Genomic DNA, 17325 nt, shown 5'->3' on the forward strand with positions numbered 1-17325 from the left:
GCTTGAATGTACAATCTGGGAAAGTGGAGATACATAACTCTACGCAAATATTGACTCCAGGTTATCACGTATTTCCATGGGAATTGGTTAAATGTGGAATAACTTAATAAACAATTTTCTGGAAAAAAGGCTATAGCCTTTATGATGGTTATATTTCAATGTCATCAAATAAATGAAGTGATAAACTGAACTCCAACAAGCGTTGGTGTTTGGGAATGTGCTTTTACCATGAGGTACACATACTATTTTTCCGAAACTGTACTCAATCAACATTATGATAAATTAAGAATTTTTTTAATGACCTACGATTTTCTATTACAATCTCATTGCCTATAAAATCGTATTCTTGACAATCGTTCATCAATAATAATCATTACTTATTTCGGTTTAATATCTACTTCAGTAGCTCATCCAGATATAAAGCTTGGGGGGATGAAGACTTACGAACAAAAAAAAATAGGTTATTTGTTCCCAATGTCCTTTGAATTCAAAGGCACTTATTGAAATTGATTTTTACCTGTCAAAGTATCAGCTGTTGTGTTCAAACGCAAAAAACTTGAAGATTTTCCTGCATCAATTTTTCTTTTTTTTAGGACTTCTTCCAAAGAACACACATTGAGACAGAGTTAACGCGTTTAGGAAACCTTTTGATCAGAATATTGTCTTACTTAGTCTTCAAGTTATTCAGTAAACTGAAGTAACCATCTTTATAAGCTTCAAGCGATTCTGTGCATTAAAATGTGGTTACAACAACTTCAGTATTATATTCTCTGTGAACCCGAAAAACCTCATATTATTCAGTGGACTTTGGGTACCTAACAAACATCCTTCTGACTTGACATCCCTGATATCTAGATTTTCACACAAACATTACCGAAAATAGTTCATTCCCAAATAGTTATTTATAATACAATTGCAGAAGTTATTGATATTCTTCCATGAGTTCGTAATTCAAAAAAGAGCCACGATTGGGTGAGTGTTAGAATGAGCCTTCAGTACTAGTATCATCCATTATTTTCTCCAATTCACTGAATTTCTGCTGATTTCAATGGAATATTCTCATGAATATCGTTCAGTGATTTTTGCATTAAAAACATTGGTTGACAGAACTGTTTACTGTATCACTAATTTGACAGACAATCATAGAGTAATAAACATAGACAGACAATAAATAAATTCGTATGATCGTAATGATGAAATATAACAATATGTGAATCTGCAAAATTCCCGTACGATTTTGTTCTACAAGTTATGTCATGCAGAATGAACAGATTTCGTACAGAATAAGAGAATTATGTTTTTTATGTTCCAAATCGCCCCCCATAGAAAACAATAAACCCGGTCGCGTAGTTCTCGAACGAATAAAACCCAGTTTACCTTTCTGGCAGACTTGGAACAAATTGAGCTCGAGCAGGATTTCAATTTAGCTGCCAGACCGGTAGGAGTTGGTGTGGGTTGGGTGACAGTTTCGACTCCCTGTTCCGTTTGGCTGCTGGTTATCGAGTCTGCGTGGGCGAAGGGGCCATTTGCGACCCCTTCTTCCGTTATCAGGACACTGGGGGCTCTGTTCCGACCTCGAGGATTGAAGATGGTGGGCAGGTCTCCGTCTTTGGTCATGGCCTATCAGAAAATCATCCTGAAGATCAGATTGGAGGAGATTGAAGTAGAGTGGTGCATTATGTCTGGAAAAAAAAAGAAAAAAATTAACATACTGGGTGAGTTTTAAATAAGGAACGTCTAAATTATTTCAGAAACAGATCCTACGATTTTTATACATAGACGTACAACTTTCATTCCGCCGTTTTCTTTTCGAAATTCGACACTTCATTCTAAAAAACTGGTTATACATTAATGATTAAAAGTATTGTACATTGCAGACCACTACTTTCTCCCTTTTTTTGGGCAGCGTACGAATCCCGCTTCGAAAAAACTGGTCATCTTTTGAAGCGATCCACGAATCGATCAATTTTTTTACTTCTTCATAAGACCGGAAGTGCCAGTCAGCCAGGCCGTGTGTCATTGATGGAAACAAGTGATAGTTCGAGGGAGCAACGTCTGGAGAATACGGCGAGTGGGGTACGACTTCCCATTTCAACGTTTCCAAGTATGTCTTGACCACTTTCACAACATGGGGTCGAGCATTGTCATGCTGTGAAATCACTTTATCATGTCTCTCGTTGTATTGCGGCTGTTTGTCTTTCAATACTCGACTCAAAAGCATTTATTGCGTTTGATAACGATCGCCTGTGATTGTTTCAGTCGTTTTTAACAACTCATAATACACTACGCAGAGCTGGTCCCACCAAATACTGAGCATATCCTTGGAACCGTGAATATTCGGTTTGACCTTCGATGTGGAAGCATGACCGAGATATCCCCATGATTTTCTGCTCTTGGGATTATCGTAATGGACCCATTTTTCGTCTCCAGTGACAATGCGATGCAGAAATCCCTTTCGTCTTTGCCTTTCAAGTAGCTGTTTACAAGCAAACAAACGCCATTCAACATATCTCGGCTTCAACTCGTAAAGCACCCAATTTCCTGGTTTCTGAATCATTTCCATGACTTTCAGGCGTTTTGAAATGGCTGGTTTCGTCACTCCTAATGATCCTGCCAATTATTGTTGCGTTTGACACGAGTCTTGATCAAGTAATGCCTTCATTTCTGCATCTCCGAAAACCTTCTCTCTTTCACCGCCATGCTGGTCTTTGACGTCAAAATCACCGTTCTTGAAGCGTTGAAACCACTCTGAGTGCGTTCTTTCTCTAATAGCGGCTTCACCGTAGGTATTTGAGAGCAGTCGATGAGCCTCAGCCGCCGATTTCTTCATATTGAAGCAGAAAACTGAAACCTTCCGCGAATGACGAGAATTTGGCTCGTAAGCTGACTTGTTTAATCGAAAATAACTTCATGATGCTGACACAAATCGACTATTATATCGATGGCGTTATGTTTACAAGTGCTCAAGCGTATTGTATGTCATCTACCATCTATTTATTTTGACTACCCCTTACCACTACCGCCATCTATTGCAAAACGGCGGAAGCAGAGTTGTACACCTGATAGATTTTGATGTGCAAGGATCTTGGGATATGTTATGGTGATATTTACGTTATTGTCATATATTTTCTTTTTTCCTATACCTCAATGCAATCCCATCTTCAAGGTCTTGAATTTATTGTGAAGCATTGGCATAGACATTATCTATCAAAGAAAAAAGTCCACAGGTATTAAATCACAAGATCTCGTTGGCCAGCTCTTTGAAAAATAACACAGCAAGAAACTTTTCCTTCAAAATTGTGATTATTTGGTTGCTTGTGTGGCACGTAGTCTTGTTGAAATTAAACATCGTTCACATCAATATCTTCGAAATCCGGCCATAAAAAATCATTTATTACAGCTCGGTAGCGCAATCCATTCACCGTAACATTTCCACCACTATCATTTTTGACAAAGATGTTGTCATTTTGAGAAGTAACTGTTAGGAATAAAATAATAATTCATCATTTCTAAAATACAGTTGCGTCTATTCCCGTTCAAGAGATTATTCCTCGGGTAAATGGATTCCTCATCGATCTACACCAAATTCCCAGGGTATTATCAATGATATTCATGAGTCAAAAAAAAAACTCCATTGAATGGAACCTTTTCAAGGGCCATCAGATCAATGAATGCTGCCAATAAAGGGTATACAGTATATTATTGATGGCGATCCATTGTCTGAAAAGTTCAAGGATCCATTCGAGTGATTCCGTTTTCGCCTCTGATTCGTGAATATTTAATTGAGCAACTCTCTTCCCATTTCGCCACAGTTCTTGAAAAATGCCAGATTTTATTGATGAACAACGATGTGATCAGGAATTAGGGACACAATTGTTGGAAGAGGGCGCAAAAATTCAGAATCAATTTGCTGAGACGTCTATTTCGCGTGTCTAAAGAATGTTATTCATTTTTGTGACATCATTTTCTGTAATAAATCAGAAGCAGAGTGAATTTTCTCGCCTCGAGTTCCTATAGAAGTATTTTTTGAATGAAAAGTTCATCTCAATCTAGCTATCACGTGATTTTGTAATAGTTCAAATGACCCACGATTTGCCCCAAATTTTGTATATACAGGGTGATTCACCTCGATGACCTATTAGACGTGCATGAAAATCATAATTTTGTGCTTAAAATTTGCGTTTTGGGAAACATACCGTCTTATTTCAAATTGAACACCCAGTATATTATTGCATCATTAGCCTATTTCATGACAATTTCAGCAATATGCCAAGATTGGGGTAAAAACTCAAGGGTTCATGAGTTGATGAAATTCTTACGGAAAAAAATGATGGTGATGAAGACTCGCATTTTTTTAATATTTCTGCAGAGAATGTTTTCTCGGAAAAAACCTTTCTAATGATCGATCCTGCTAATACGAAGTATTATAAGGCGGTTTGGATAAAAAGGTTCAGAGTGTTCATGAGAAGATTATGGACTTGGACAACTCAAAGTCATCAAAACTCAAATTTTTAAATTGCAATCTATATTTTTCATTATTTCAGTCAATTCTAAGTATAAGAAGAGGGGGGTCAAGCGAAACCTATGCCTCAAGTAGAAACTTTAAGAGTAATCAAGGAAAAACTTGAAATGAGGAAAAACTGCAATTTCCAACTGAGTGGAAGTATTTTTTTTCCGATATAACGACAATTTTAAAGATCTGAAATACAAATTTATAGCACAAAATTATGAAATCAGTAACTTTATAACGAGGAAAATTATGGAAACCAGAAAACGTGATATTTTGTTGCAAAATGGCGAAAGCGCATGATGAATAAAGAAAGACATAATACTAGTATATTCTGAAACAAATTGCAGAATGGGCTCCTATTCCAACACCAATGCAAAATTCGAAAACTCGCTCCTTCGTCGGAATTGTCTTCTGCAACGAGTATTAGACGATATATTCTCTATTTTCCTCAAGTTTTGTGAAATATTGTCGAAATTCAATGAAAAATTCATATTATACATCCTTGTGACATTTGTATTGTATCTTGGCAGTTGGTGTGACTGTTCCGAAAATTGATAGATTACGGAATTTGAATTTGAATCGTACGTTTCGAATTTTGAAATAATTTAAAATTACGCATTAAATTCGTGAATAATGTCAGACGAAATCGATTTAACACCACCAGAATCAAGAGAAATTGCGAATAAAGTTGCAAATCATTTCACTATATCCAAATTATATCATATTGACAATTGAAGTCTGTTGAAATTTGATAGGATCGGAAGTCAGTGTAGACAACCACAAAACGAAAAATATAACTGAAAACAATGCTGTAATGAGTTCATAATAGTACTGTTTTTAAAACTGTAATGAGTTCATTATAGTACTATTTTTAGTAATGTAATGGACTCATTACGATACTGATATAGAGAAAAGCATTTAAATCAGTTATGAGATGCTTGGCACTGAATCTTTTTTTTAAATTTTGTTGGCCTGAGCAATATACCTCCAATATCTTAATCTACCCCTTTGCATCAGAATTATAACATTCGAAACTGCCCTTCGTGCCGTGATGGGCGTCAATAACCAGGAAATTGCACATCAAATATGATCGACGATAAAATCATCAAGTTGATGGGGCTGCACCTTTGCTTACTGGCTGGTCGATGTCCAAACACTCAATTACCTTATGGCTAACAGGTTGCCAATATATGATAATGCAAAAAGCTTTTTCGCAGGGAACTTGGCGTGACTGGCTCGACTCATTTGGGAATTAATTGAAAGCTCATATTCCGGAGAATTGTTGCGATATTTAATCACTTTTTAATCCCATTCTATTCAGTGGTCGAGTAGGCACTGTCATTAATCTTCTTTTTATGGAACCAGCTAGGATGACATGTGAGTTTGTTGTCCCATTTCTCTCCATAACTGAAGGCAATAAATTCGTACAAAATGGGATCACTTTTTTATAGGTCCTGAGTTATTGCTCTAACTCTAACTATACTTATAAAGTACCTATAGTATATTCTACGGCGAAGGTAAATGGTGTATCAACAAGGAAGCGAAATTTCAATTACGATTCATCATTTGACAGCATAAAAATTTTGTCCTATTTATTGACATCTTCAAGAATTAGACTTTTGAGAAAGATATAAATAAGTTTGACAAAAATATGCAAGAAAGGTCTAAAAATAAGTCCATAACTATTACGTCATGAAAAACCAACTTCAAAAGGCGAACTCCTGTACCTGCGTTTCACGTAGCGCCGTCTTGCTGAAAATAAATTTTGTCTTTAAGCGAAATACGGTGTAATGTTGTTTGTGGAATGCCCAATTCTCAAGATCGATGAGAAATCGACAAAACAGGGTTTTTGGACTACAGCAGCAATATTTTCAGTTGTTCTTGAGCGTCGCACACGGTTTCTATTTGTCACATCGCTAACTTGTCCCAACAGCTCACATTTTCCCGTAAAATCGTTATATCTCCTAAAATATTTGTTACAGACCCCTCAAACATAAACATTTTTTAAATATCGAGCTCTGATCTAAAACATAATGAGCTTTCAAGTACGTATCTAGCGTCCAGGAGTGGCGGCAGCCTCGAGACAATTATCTTTTTTTTTTGTTTATTTTAGTTTATAACCTATGATTTCTGAAATAATTGACTAATCGCCCGACTGCAAGCATTTTTGTGATCTACGTAATCATAACAATTGAAAGAAACCTATAAACTTCACACGAAGGATCTTTTACTCTTTTTTTTTCATTTTTAAGGTCGAGGTATTGCTTATTTGAATGAAATTTCTCGATATAAAATTTCATGACGAGTTAAAAGTTCCATAACAACTCAGTACCATAGAAATTCAAGAAGAATGTCGAAAAAATACGAGGAATTCTCTGATCTGAAGTCGGGAGTTTTTGAGCACTCGTCATATTTACAATTGGCGCATAAATGAATGGAACTTTTGTCATTGCCATTTAAAAAATGTATTGATGCTAATTGAAATATACACTTTTTATGAGCTCAGTAAACATCACTGAATAAAATTATAAAATTTGAAAAATCTTTAGTATTGTGGAACATTCATTTGGTTCCGAATATTTCAAATGAACCAAAACGTACCAAATTCGCACAAATTCTGCCTACTCACGAAATATATAAGTAGGAAAAAAAATATAATACATATATTAATTTGAGAAACTAATTCCTCCTTAATATTCAGCGATAAAAATATCTGCATCGACTGTTGCGTGTTCTGAAGTTGGTACCATGATCTGATTAGCTTGGTCAAATGGTTTAAGTTCATAACTCACTCTTACCTACAGTTTTCACGAATTGCAAACGAAGGAAACACGTAATCGAAGATCGAAGACTAGGTATCATTTAAATTCAGGTTCTACCTACAGTTAATAAATGTTTGATTCAATTCGAAACGCTTATCTGCCAATTGCGCCCTTGAAGATAACAGATATGTATACAAGTTACAGTGTGAGTATTAAAGTCGTACATTAAATTTAAATATGGACTCCCCTAATCACATAAAACACTTTTTTCAGATTCTGCTCAGGTAAAAAAGTTACAAGCATTTGAGCTAATGCACCCCTGTCCATAATAATTACGGAATATGTATTTTAATTATAGAAAACTTTTCCCTGAATTTGAATGATACGAATCATACGAAAGTATCAAACAATGAAAAAATAGCCCATATATTTTCATCTGTGCACAATCTATAATAATGGTAAATGAAAAAAGTGTTTTATTTTATGAAAGGAATCCATAGATTGCTAAGATTCATAAGATTATTTCAAAATTAAATAGTAGATACTAAGTATACAGGTATAATATAGGTCTAGAAAATAGGTGTTCCTAAACTTATAAAAATGGTAACCAATTACATAAAATATCTTTAGAGTTTTTTATGAGAGCAGATGTAAGAAAACTTTGGAATTCACTTATATTGAAAATACTTCAAAATTGTTGAGCTTTTCAATAAAAACTATTAAAACTCCTATAAATGATTCTAACTTCTTAATTTGATAACTGGACTCTAGTTCTGAGACAGCATCACTGATCGAAGGTAAGAAAATACTTGACCTACTTCATTTCTTAAAAAAAAATTGATGTCTCACTTCCACATATGAAGTAAAAGAAGAAGGAAAATTTTTTGCTTTCATCAGAATAACCAAAATTTGAGGCCTGTTCCAGTGCAATCTATTAGTACCATTTTTTTTAGTTAATAAGACCATTTCACAGTAGTGAAGACTCTGCCTCACCTGGTAAATTTCGAGCAGATAAAAAACTGAGTTTCAATAACATAATCATATTCCGTTTGCTCCAAGGAAACTGGAAATCATGGAACCCAAAACAATTGTGAATGTGCCTATACTCTCATAAAATCCATGAACAAAATTGACGAAGAAATATAAAAAATGCAGAAGGTCCTAATTTTCTACACGAAACTGATCAATCAATCCCTTAATAATCCCTGCGTTATCGTTAAGGTAAAACATTCACAATAATCGTTACAATTTAAACATATTCGTATCTGCAACGTGCACATCTTAGGAACTAACCCATTGTGGTCGAAATGAAACTCACCATCGTCTCAATCAGTTGGCAAGTGATGCAACTCTGTCATCTTGGCAAAATCGCGGGTTTTCTACGTGAACAGAGAAAACGCTGCGGTCTGCACGGAGAAACTAAAAGGACTGTGAAGTCGGGCGCTGTTGGCATTGATTATGTAGAAGCGTCCCGGTGCTATTCAATACGCCGACGTCACCATTAACACCCCCACAAGGCTCATTATTTCGAAAAATATACCTAGCTCTCATACCTCAAATTCGAAAAAATTTGGAAAAGCACTTACGTGAAGTGGAGACAGGGTAAATCGACTATTGATGTTATTAAGGACTTATTATTTTAAATATTGGATGGTTTCGTTGGAAGCGAGGTTGGAAGTGAAACAGCACAAACTCAAGTTGAAGAGCTTTCTAAGGCATTCGACTATATGGAAGACGAGATATGCCTGAAAAAATTAGCAATATCAAGGTGTCAGAGGGATATCTCTATTCGCCTCATAGTTACAAAACCACATAACGGAGAAAATAGTTTCATATCAACATGACTCTTGGTACTCCTCAAGGATCGAACCTTGGGCCTCTTATATTTATTATTTTCATAAACAACCTCCCAAAGAATATTGACATTGTCTCATATCTCAGAGTAATAAACATAGATAGAGGGAGCATTTGTCATTTTCACGAAGCAAATTTTGTCCCCAACATGAACAAATTTGGCATGATGCGCGCGGAAATGAAAACATATCAGTGATACAATATTTCACTCAATTCGCGAGTTTCTCCATAAAGAACGCACTTCTTATGTCCTATAGTGAATCAACGTTTCATATTTACTCAAAATATATTGCAATAAATACCTAAATATATCAGAAATTCAGAAAACAAACTCAAGCGCGCCAAACGACGTGAAACAACCGATGACACTAGGAGAGCAAAAGTTGCCAAACCTTGGTATTCAGTAGGTATATATAGAAAATAATAATTATTTTTCTTATTATAAATTCGACAATTAGGAAAAATATCGGATACCAAATATTCAAATTTGCATATTTAATCGGGAATCACCGAAATCAATATATTTCATATAACGATATAGTGAAATTTTGGATTTGAAAACATATCACAATTGGTTATTATTATTATCAACAAAAGAAAAGAATAGTGGTTCTCACCCATAAACTCAAAATTAAAAAAAATAAAATGGAATTCCTAAACTACTAGAACACTAAAGAAATCTGCACATATTCAAAGCCACTTAACTAAGCTAAAGTCAAACTTATAAAATAAATATTTCTAAAAATAATGAAGAAACCCACACATAATCATATTTTATTGAGCTAGAGGCGATTCTGCTCTCGAATGAATTGGTCGAGTCAGTTATTGAAGGAATTCACCGAATTTGCACCAACAACAATATTTGGCAACAAATTCCATCCACTGAAAACTCTGTTGGAAAGAAAAGTTTGACGCTGTGTGGTCCTGAAATTCTCCTTTGCCAGTTTGAAGGCATGGCCGCGTAGTTGGGTGCTGCTTCTCAAGAAGAGGTTATCCAGATTCACACCAAAGAACCCATGCAGAGCGCGATACGTTACATTAAGATCACCTCTATCTCGCCAATCCCCAAAGGTTTGCAATAATCTCAAACGATTGTGATAGTCAGGTCTTATCCTCCCAAAGGGAATCCTTGTGTACAGACTAGGGAAGTTGATCGCTCCTGAGAGAAGGGCACCACACCTGCCAAGTGACGCGCATAGCTGCAATATAGTGCTAGTTCACACATTCGAAGCCTGGTTGTATATTTTTGTGTTGTCTGCAAAAATGCGCATAGAGATTTCAGTAGTCGAGGCAGATCAGACGTATAAAATAAAAAAGAATGGAGCCCAAGACTGATTCCTGCGGGACGCCAGTGGGCATAAAATTACCCACAGATGAATGAACGTCCGCAACTCTCACGCGAAAGGTTCGATCAGATAGGAAAGCTCTGATCCACGAGTGCAACTTTCCCCATATGCCTAGGTGTTGTAATTTATGCAGAAGGCGACTAGTGGGACCCAGTCGAACGCCTTGGTTTAGTCCAAATACAGGACAACTCAAACAAATTATATCTCAACAACGAAAAACCAAAACTGTAACTTTCGTATCTTCCTCTGCGATACCTACGAGTGAAGCAATGTTCTAGGCATTCAATTTGTCACTAGAATTATATGGGAGAAATGTTCATCAATCAAAAATTACAGCCAGCCATATATGCAATCAGATGCGTAAGACAAATAATCACCAAACAGTACTTCCAACCTACTAATGCATTATTCCGCACCTCATTTTAGAAGATCTTATCGAATACTATCTGATCCTGAAATTTCGCTTCAAAATTTCTTAAGAAGCCAAGATTTTGATCAAAAACATTTTTTTTCTTTCTTCTCCTAACGGAACTTACCTATTGTCATATTTGCTAATGTAGCTGTCAGCTGTCGTATCGTCGTATCTGTCAAAAAAAAGTGAAATTGTCACCTGCACTATCACCTGTAATATTTATTTAACGATTTGTTAAGTTTGTCAACTTCCAATATTTCCGATAAAAACATTCATGCTTGAATTCAAACTTTTCATTTGATTGAAAACGTATATATTTTCATCAAAATGGTATGTATAGTCGAAATGCACTCTCTGCAACTTGACTGAGAAATTTTTCAGATGCAATTTATGCTGCTGTTTAGTCGGCAAGGGAAGTTACGTTTACAAAAATGGTACGTGGCACACCCTGACAAACTGAAGAAGAAAATTACTAGGGAATTGATCACCACCATACTTGCTCGAAAACCAAAGATGTGTAGTTTTCTTGAATGGAAAGACTTGAAGATTGTCTATAAAAGGTTTGTTTGTGTACGTAGGAGATCTTGTTTAAAATCAATAATGTTGTTTTTAGGTATGCAAGTTTATATTTCTGCTGTGCTATTGAACAAGATGATAATGAATTACTTACTTTGGAGGTGATCCATCGTTATGTAGAGTTATTGGATAAATACTTCGGTAGTGTAAGTCAACGAGAAATTTTTTGTGGAACATACTAAACTGTGACTTGATCTTTTGTAGGTTTGTGAGTTGGATATTATTTTCAATTTTGAAAAAGCTTATTTCATCTTGGATGAATTACTCCTTGGAGGGGAAATTCAAGAAACAAGCAAAAAGATTGTATTGAAAGCTATTGCTGCTCAGGATCTTTTACAAGAGGTTAGTCCTGGAAATGATGATATCTAATCTAGTGGATACCAGTTAATATCTGGAAATTTTTAACCTTTACGAGTTCCAAACTTCTATTGAAGTACAAATAGTATACACATCTTTTTGATAAACTACAATTTCTCCTATTTTAAATCTAGTCTATATAGTATGAGATACACTCGTATTTTAATTTAGCCATTGAGCCAAAGTAACATATTTATCAAAGATTTCTGAAGTCTGATCAGATATTTTTAATATTCCATTCCTTCTTATTTTTATATTCATCTCTATGAGACATTGAAATATAACCCATGAATAACTGAGAGATGATACGAAAAAAAACAATATTTCACTTTCTTTTATTTATAAGCATTCCTCAGAATTACCAAAGATCTTATTTATTTATAGAAATATTATTACTGGTACAACCTTTTGTGGTCTATCAAAAAGAGTGTAAATTTTCGATTCAATGCCAAAACTATGCCATAAAAAATGATAAATATCCTAGTCCAGATATTATCCAAAGAGAGATCTTTTTAGTCCTATGCTCTTGCGATGTTCACATCGTCACTCAATGCTTCAAACGTAAATTTGTGTTATTTTTCTGGTTTTCTTCAAATGCACCCCAAAGGATTTGAATGACAATTGATAGATGTGACGTTGCCAAAAGTGATAAGTAATGCTGACTTGTGTTAAATTTGATGTTGGAAGCTCTTCTACTTCCATTTTTGTATCATTGGTTCATTTTTTTCAATCTCATGCAGTTGAATTAATAACCAGGGTGAAAATATTTTTTGTAGGTAACTTGGTTAGTCGATTCATATTTTCAAAAACATTTGCAAGCAAATTTTTAAAGAGGCTCACGTAATTTAAAAATTTAAATCATCCAAATTAGTAACATTAATATGAAAAATTATCTTTTAAACATCAATTTTTTTAATAACCTATTTCAAATTCTGTATGAGAATCAATTTTATCAATATTTTAGGGGACTAATGCTTTTATGTATCATATATCTTATTAAACTGGGGTGAGTCTAAGTGGTTGTTAAATTTTTGAAGGAATGATATTTTTTGAATTTGAAGTGTGAATATCATATTTTTTGTATGCATTCCTAATACTAACTATTTTATTGAATTTGCATAATTCATATTGAACTAACCGATTTATAATATTAGCTATTGTATATTATAAATTTTTCTTGATGAATAATTAATCTATTTAATACATGGTTAAAGTTTTCAGTATGGGTGATTTTAATCTTGGTTGTTAATTTAACATAATTTACCATTATTGTAGTGCATGAAGGATTTGTTAACATTTTAGCTTTAAATGATTATAGAATTTTCATGTTTGCTTGATTTATGCTCCATTGCTTGTATATATTGAATTACACGCATATATGTTATTCACTTTTATTTATTAAAGTTAATAAAAATTGTTGCCATTGAATGATTGAAAAATTCTGATATTTAACTACTCGAATATTTTCATATAATTCGATTAATACTTATAACACGATATTGACTCATAATCTTGCAAATAGTTCCTTTTAGGTATCTTGAAAATTTTAGATTGAATCATAAGATTTCCAACGAGTTTTATGTATCCTATTGCTGTCCAAATTTTAGTATTTATTTCTGTTGATATAAAAAACGCCATATTATATAATTGTGTATTCTTGAATATTTATTTGTTTTATCAGTAATTGTTCTATTCCATACAATAAACTTGAAAAACATTCCCTGTCTTTATTTGAAGGTGTAATTTTGTGATGAAAAATTGTGTAATGTGAATAGTCTTTTTTTTGCGTATCTTAAAGCAATATTTTTTGGTAAGTGCTAAACAAAATATTTCCAGGTGCTTCAACATGATCTGCAATATAATTATAATAAAATATTGAAATCGGTGTAGGATAGTTAGAAATTTTCCTGTGATGAAAACCATTTAAGTCGCAAACATCCATAATTATTATTTCAAATAATTCATAATCTCAAATAACTGCTCTTCATTATTTAGTATCATTAGAAATTGATTGGTGCAGTCCTTTTGTTGGGTTATGTTCTAACTTTATTTGTAGTCGATTATTTTTTCCAAGGATGAAGCTGTGGAAGGTGCTTTAAGGGACATTGGTCTTCTGTAGTCAACGTTTCCAGATTGCTTTTTCACGTTTTATAATGAAAAAATATATTTATGTGTATAATTGTCTACTTGATATGGCCTAACCACCTGTATATATGTATGTATTAACAACATTTTTGTTTTGTCAAGTAAATAGGGACCATATTTCAGTTCCAATTTTGTTTTTTATTAAGGTAGCTTAATATTCATGATGAAATTAACTAAGAATCACACTTTTTCAATTGGCAGTAGAAATAAGGCAGGCTTACAATTTTCATGGAATACAAATATGAAATATACTTAGCAGTCTTCCATTGACCAATAAATTCTTCCTCAAGTCTTCCAAGCGACACAAACTAGTCTCCGTTAATGAGTTTTAAAGTTTATAAGCAACAAATTTTGTTTAGTTTCACTTAAATCCAAATATACCTACCAGTACATCTAAATTCTATAGGTTATTGTTGTATAAACCTTTTATCTCTGATTGTTGTGCTGTATAGTTTTTTAATATTTTATTGGAAAGGTGGTGGTTTTGCATATTGCATGTTCTTAACTAACATTTGTTAAAATTGGAGTTTGATTCAAATAAGTAAAAATCTTCGCAATTTTGTTGAATAAAAAATTTTCATAGATTCATTTGAGTTCAATAATAATTTGAATCGAACATTTTCCAATTATTACGAAATCTTTTGTAAAAATGTTCCCATAATACTTTCCTGTGATGTTCTTCCAATATACTAATAATTTTTATGAATTTGTTTTATTCTACCTGAGTTTGTATACATGTAAACATAATAATTATGTAGAGGTTGTGTGTTTTGATAAGAAATACCAATGTCGCGAACATCAATTTTGAAAGTAGATAAGGATGCAGGATAATCTCTAGGTATGTTGCAATCTGCAGTGATCATATTTAATTTTCAATTATCACTTACCCTCGTTCATAATTGATGTTTGTTGATTACAATTGGAAATTAATTTTCCCCATTTTCAGGAGGAAACACCACAAGGCTTCTTTGATGACCATGGACTGGGATAAATTCTATGGGAAAGTGACATCATTGTCTTTTTTCTTACAGGGTTTAAAATGTTCATGATGAAAGCATTCTCCAATAGTTTAGTAGATTACATAAACAAAATTAAGCCCTTTCTCTTTTCTAACTCTGTATTCAACAATTTCAACTTTTAGCACTATTTTTTTGGTTTTGTTTCAAGGTAATATTACTACACATTTCATTGAATCGTACGAATAACTTAGATAATACACAAGCTACTATGGGGGCTATTTTATCCATAGATGTTGATATAGATTTTATCACTCTACTAAGACCAAAATACTACGAACTTCTCTATTTTTCTACCTTCCTAATTGAACTTTTCTCTACAAGAAAAAGAATTTTATATACAATATAGCACACTGGATTTTCATGTATTATAATTGTATTTTTCTCACTTGCTCACTATTAAGAATTTCAAGAAACACATTTTAGCATGACACCCTTTTCGGGAATCGATATGTGCTTGAGTAATTATTAGAAGTGTTTCTGAATATTAGTTAACGAACAGTATTAGTAAACGATGTGTGCAATAATTTTAGGTGTCTTTTCTCTACTTTATCATTTTGTATTACTTGACAATCTACTTACTTGTTATATTGTTCAATGAAACTATTATATTATCTATTACGTTTTTTACTCCACACACCTTTAGAAACTTAGATTATTTTTCTAGTCAATTTTTCATTAAGATAAAACATAGCTTATAAAGCTGTTCAGTGGAAATTTTTTTCAGCTCAATCCAAATAAATCCCTAGATATATTGAAGGATAATAAGTAATTTTCTAAGGCTTATTTTCTTGATATTTGAAACAGGTGGGTCATCCAATAAATCATTTTAATTAAGTTTTTTGGTAGATGCAATAAAAGTGAAAATTTTAAAATAAAAGGAATATGTTGAAATTTTAAACTTTAAATACGAAAATTTAATGCCAGCATGAAATAATGAGACAATAAAATTTTCCTCGAAAAGGATTATTTTGAACGTTCATTATTCCCGAACAGATGAGCGCTATTTTATTTCTTTACTATGTCATATTGAATTTTAAGCCGGGGGTGGCCCCAAACGATAAGGTTCGAGTTACTTATGACGAATCCGTGATCAATTCTGGTCGTCCGTACAGCTGCCCGTAAACACGATAACTCTCAAACTGAACTACCTAGAACTTTGATGTTAGCAAGTTTTTTCTATATTAGTCGATTTGTGTCTGCATCATAAAGTTATTCTCGATTAAACATCAACGATCCAAATTCTCGTCATTTGCGAGAGGTTTTAATTTTCTACTTTAATATGAAGAATTCTGCAGCTGAGGCTCATCGAATGCTCTTATATACCTGTGGTGAGGCCACTATCAGCGAAAGAACGTACCGAGAGTGGTTTCAACGCACCATCATGGTGGTGGAAGAGAGAAGGTTTTCGAAGATGCAAAATTTCAATAAATGCATTACTTGATCAAGATTCTTGGTAAACGCAACAAGAATTGGGAGGGACAAGCCATTTCAAAATGCCTGAAAGGTATGGGAATCATTCAAAAACAAGAAAATTGGGTGCCGTACGAGTTGAAGCCGAGAGATGTTGAACGGCGTTTGTTTGCTTGTGAACAGCTGCTTGCAAGGCAAAGACGGAAGGGATTTCTTTATCGCATTGTGACTGGAGACAAAGAATGGGCTCATTATGATAACCACAAGCCCATAAAATCATCGGTATATCTCCGGAAGTAGAAACGGCTGAACACTTGATATGCAAGTGTCCAGAGCTGGCTGGCCTAAGAACCATTCTCATGGGCAAGCCGGTCCTGGATACCAGAGAGGTAACGGCCAAGGCCTCTAGGGGGGTTGTCAATTTTATTAACGTCGTTGACGACCTCCCTGGGTTTCTATGAATGAGTAGGGCAGTGAACAAAAGATCTGCATGGTCGCAGTTCCCGGAAGGCATACCGAAGCAAAACGACCCCAGTTCAAATAATAATAATAATAATCGGTATATCTCTGCTTATTTGTCGACGGCCAAACCGAATATTCACGGTTCCAAGGTCATGCTCAGTATTTGGTGGGACCAGCTCGGCATGGTGTAATATGAGTTGTTAAAACCGAATGAAACAATCTCGGACAATCGTTATCGATCGCAATTAACGCGTTTCAGCCGAGCATTGAGAGACAAACGGACGCAATACAACGAGAGACATGATAAAGTGATTTTACCGAATGACAATGCCCAACCACAAGTTGTGAAAGTTGTCAAGATACACTTGAAAACGTTGAAGTGGAAAGTCCTACCCCATCCGCCGTATTCTCCAGACGTTGCTCCTTCGGACAATCACTGAACAGCACTTCCGGTTATATGTAGAAGTGAAAG

General features: G+C 34.2%; 2 protein-coding genes across 10 annotated transcripts in view; one reads left to right on the plus strand and one right to left on the minus strand.

Annotated features, from left to right (window-relative positions):
* Positions 1 to 8737, minus strand: part of LOC123676772 (putative thiamine transporter SLC35F3) — a 30661-nt gene extending 21924 nt beyond the window's left edge. For all 5 annotated transcript variants that reach the window (XR_006747004.1, XM_045612969.1, XM_045612968.1 and 2 more), the window contains exons 1-2: positions 8591 to 8737; positions 1378 to 1682 (exon numbers count right to left, since the gene is read on the minus strand). Coding sequence is in view for 4 of the 5 variants with exons in the window: in XM_045612969.1 (XP_045468925.1) it covers positions 1378 to 1617 (240 nt within the window). In the remaining variant the exon portion in view is untranslated. The remainder of the gene's footprint in view (positions 1 to 1377; positions 1683 to 8590) is intronic.
* A 2314-nt stretch (positions 8738 to 11051) lies between these two features.
* Positions 11052 to 15594, plus strand: LOC123676775 (AP-1 complex subunit sigma-2). Of its 5 annotated transcripts, none has more exons than XM_045612977.1 (6): positions 11052 to 11214; positions 11266 to 11444; positions 11498 to 11606; positions 11665 to 11802; positions 12782 to 12823; positions 14909 to 15594. In XM_045612977.1, the coding sequence occupies exons 1-5, from the start codon at positions 11212 to 11214 to the stop codon at positions 12815 to 12817; spliced, it is 465 nt and encodes a 154-aa protein (XP_045468933.1). In that variant the 5' UTR covers positions 11052 to 11211; the 3' UTR covers positions 12818 to 12823; positions 14909 to 15594. The 5 variants fall into 5 exon arrangements, with proteins under 5 accessions (XP_045468933.1, XP_045468934.1, XP_045468932.1 ...); XM_045612978.1 differs by lacking the exon at positions 14909 to 15594 and adding an exon at positions 13892 to 13972; XM_045612976.1 differs by lacking the exon at positions 12782 to 12823.
* Positions 15595 to 17325: the final 1731 nt, after the last annotated feature.

Source organism: Harmonia axyridis, chromosome 3 (assembly GCF_914767665.1).
Source record: "Harmonia axyridis chromosome 3, icHarAxyr1.1, whole genome shotgun sequence".
NCBI lineage: Eukaryota > Metazoa > Arthropoda > Insecta > Coleoptera > Coccinellidae > Harmonia > Harmonia axyridis.

Excerpts from the sequence above, each read along its gene's own strand:
- LOC123676775 (XM_045612976.1), top strand. Across the intron at positions 11,445-11,497 it reads TTGAAGATTGTCTATAAAAG|GTATGCAAGTTTATATTTCT; the intron begins GTTTGTTTGTGT and ends TGTTGTTTTTAG. Across the intron at positions 11,803-14,908 it reads CTCAGGATCTTTTACAAGAG|GAGGAAACACCACAAGGCTT; the intron begins GTTAGTCCTGGA and ends CCCCATTTTCAG.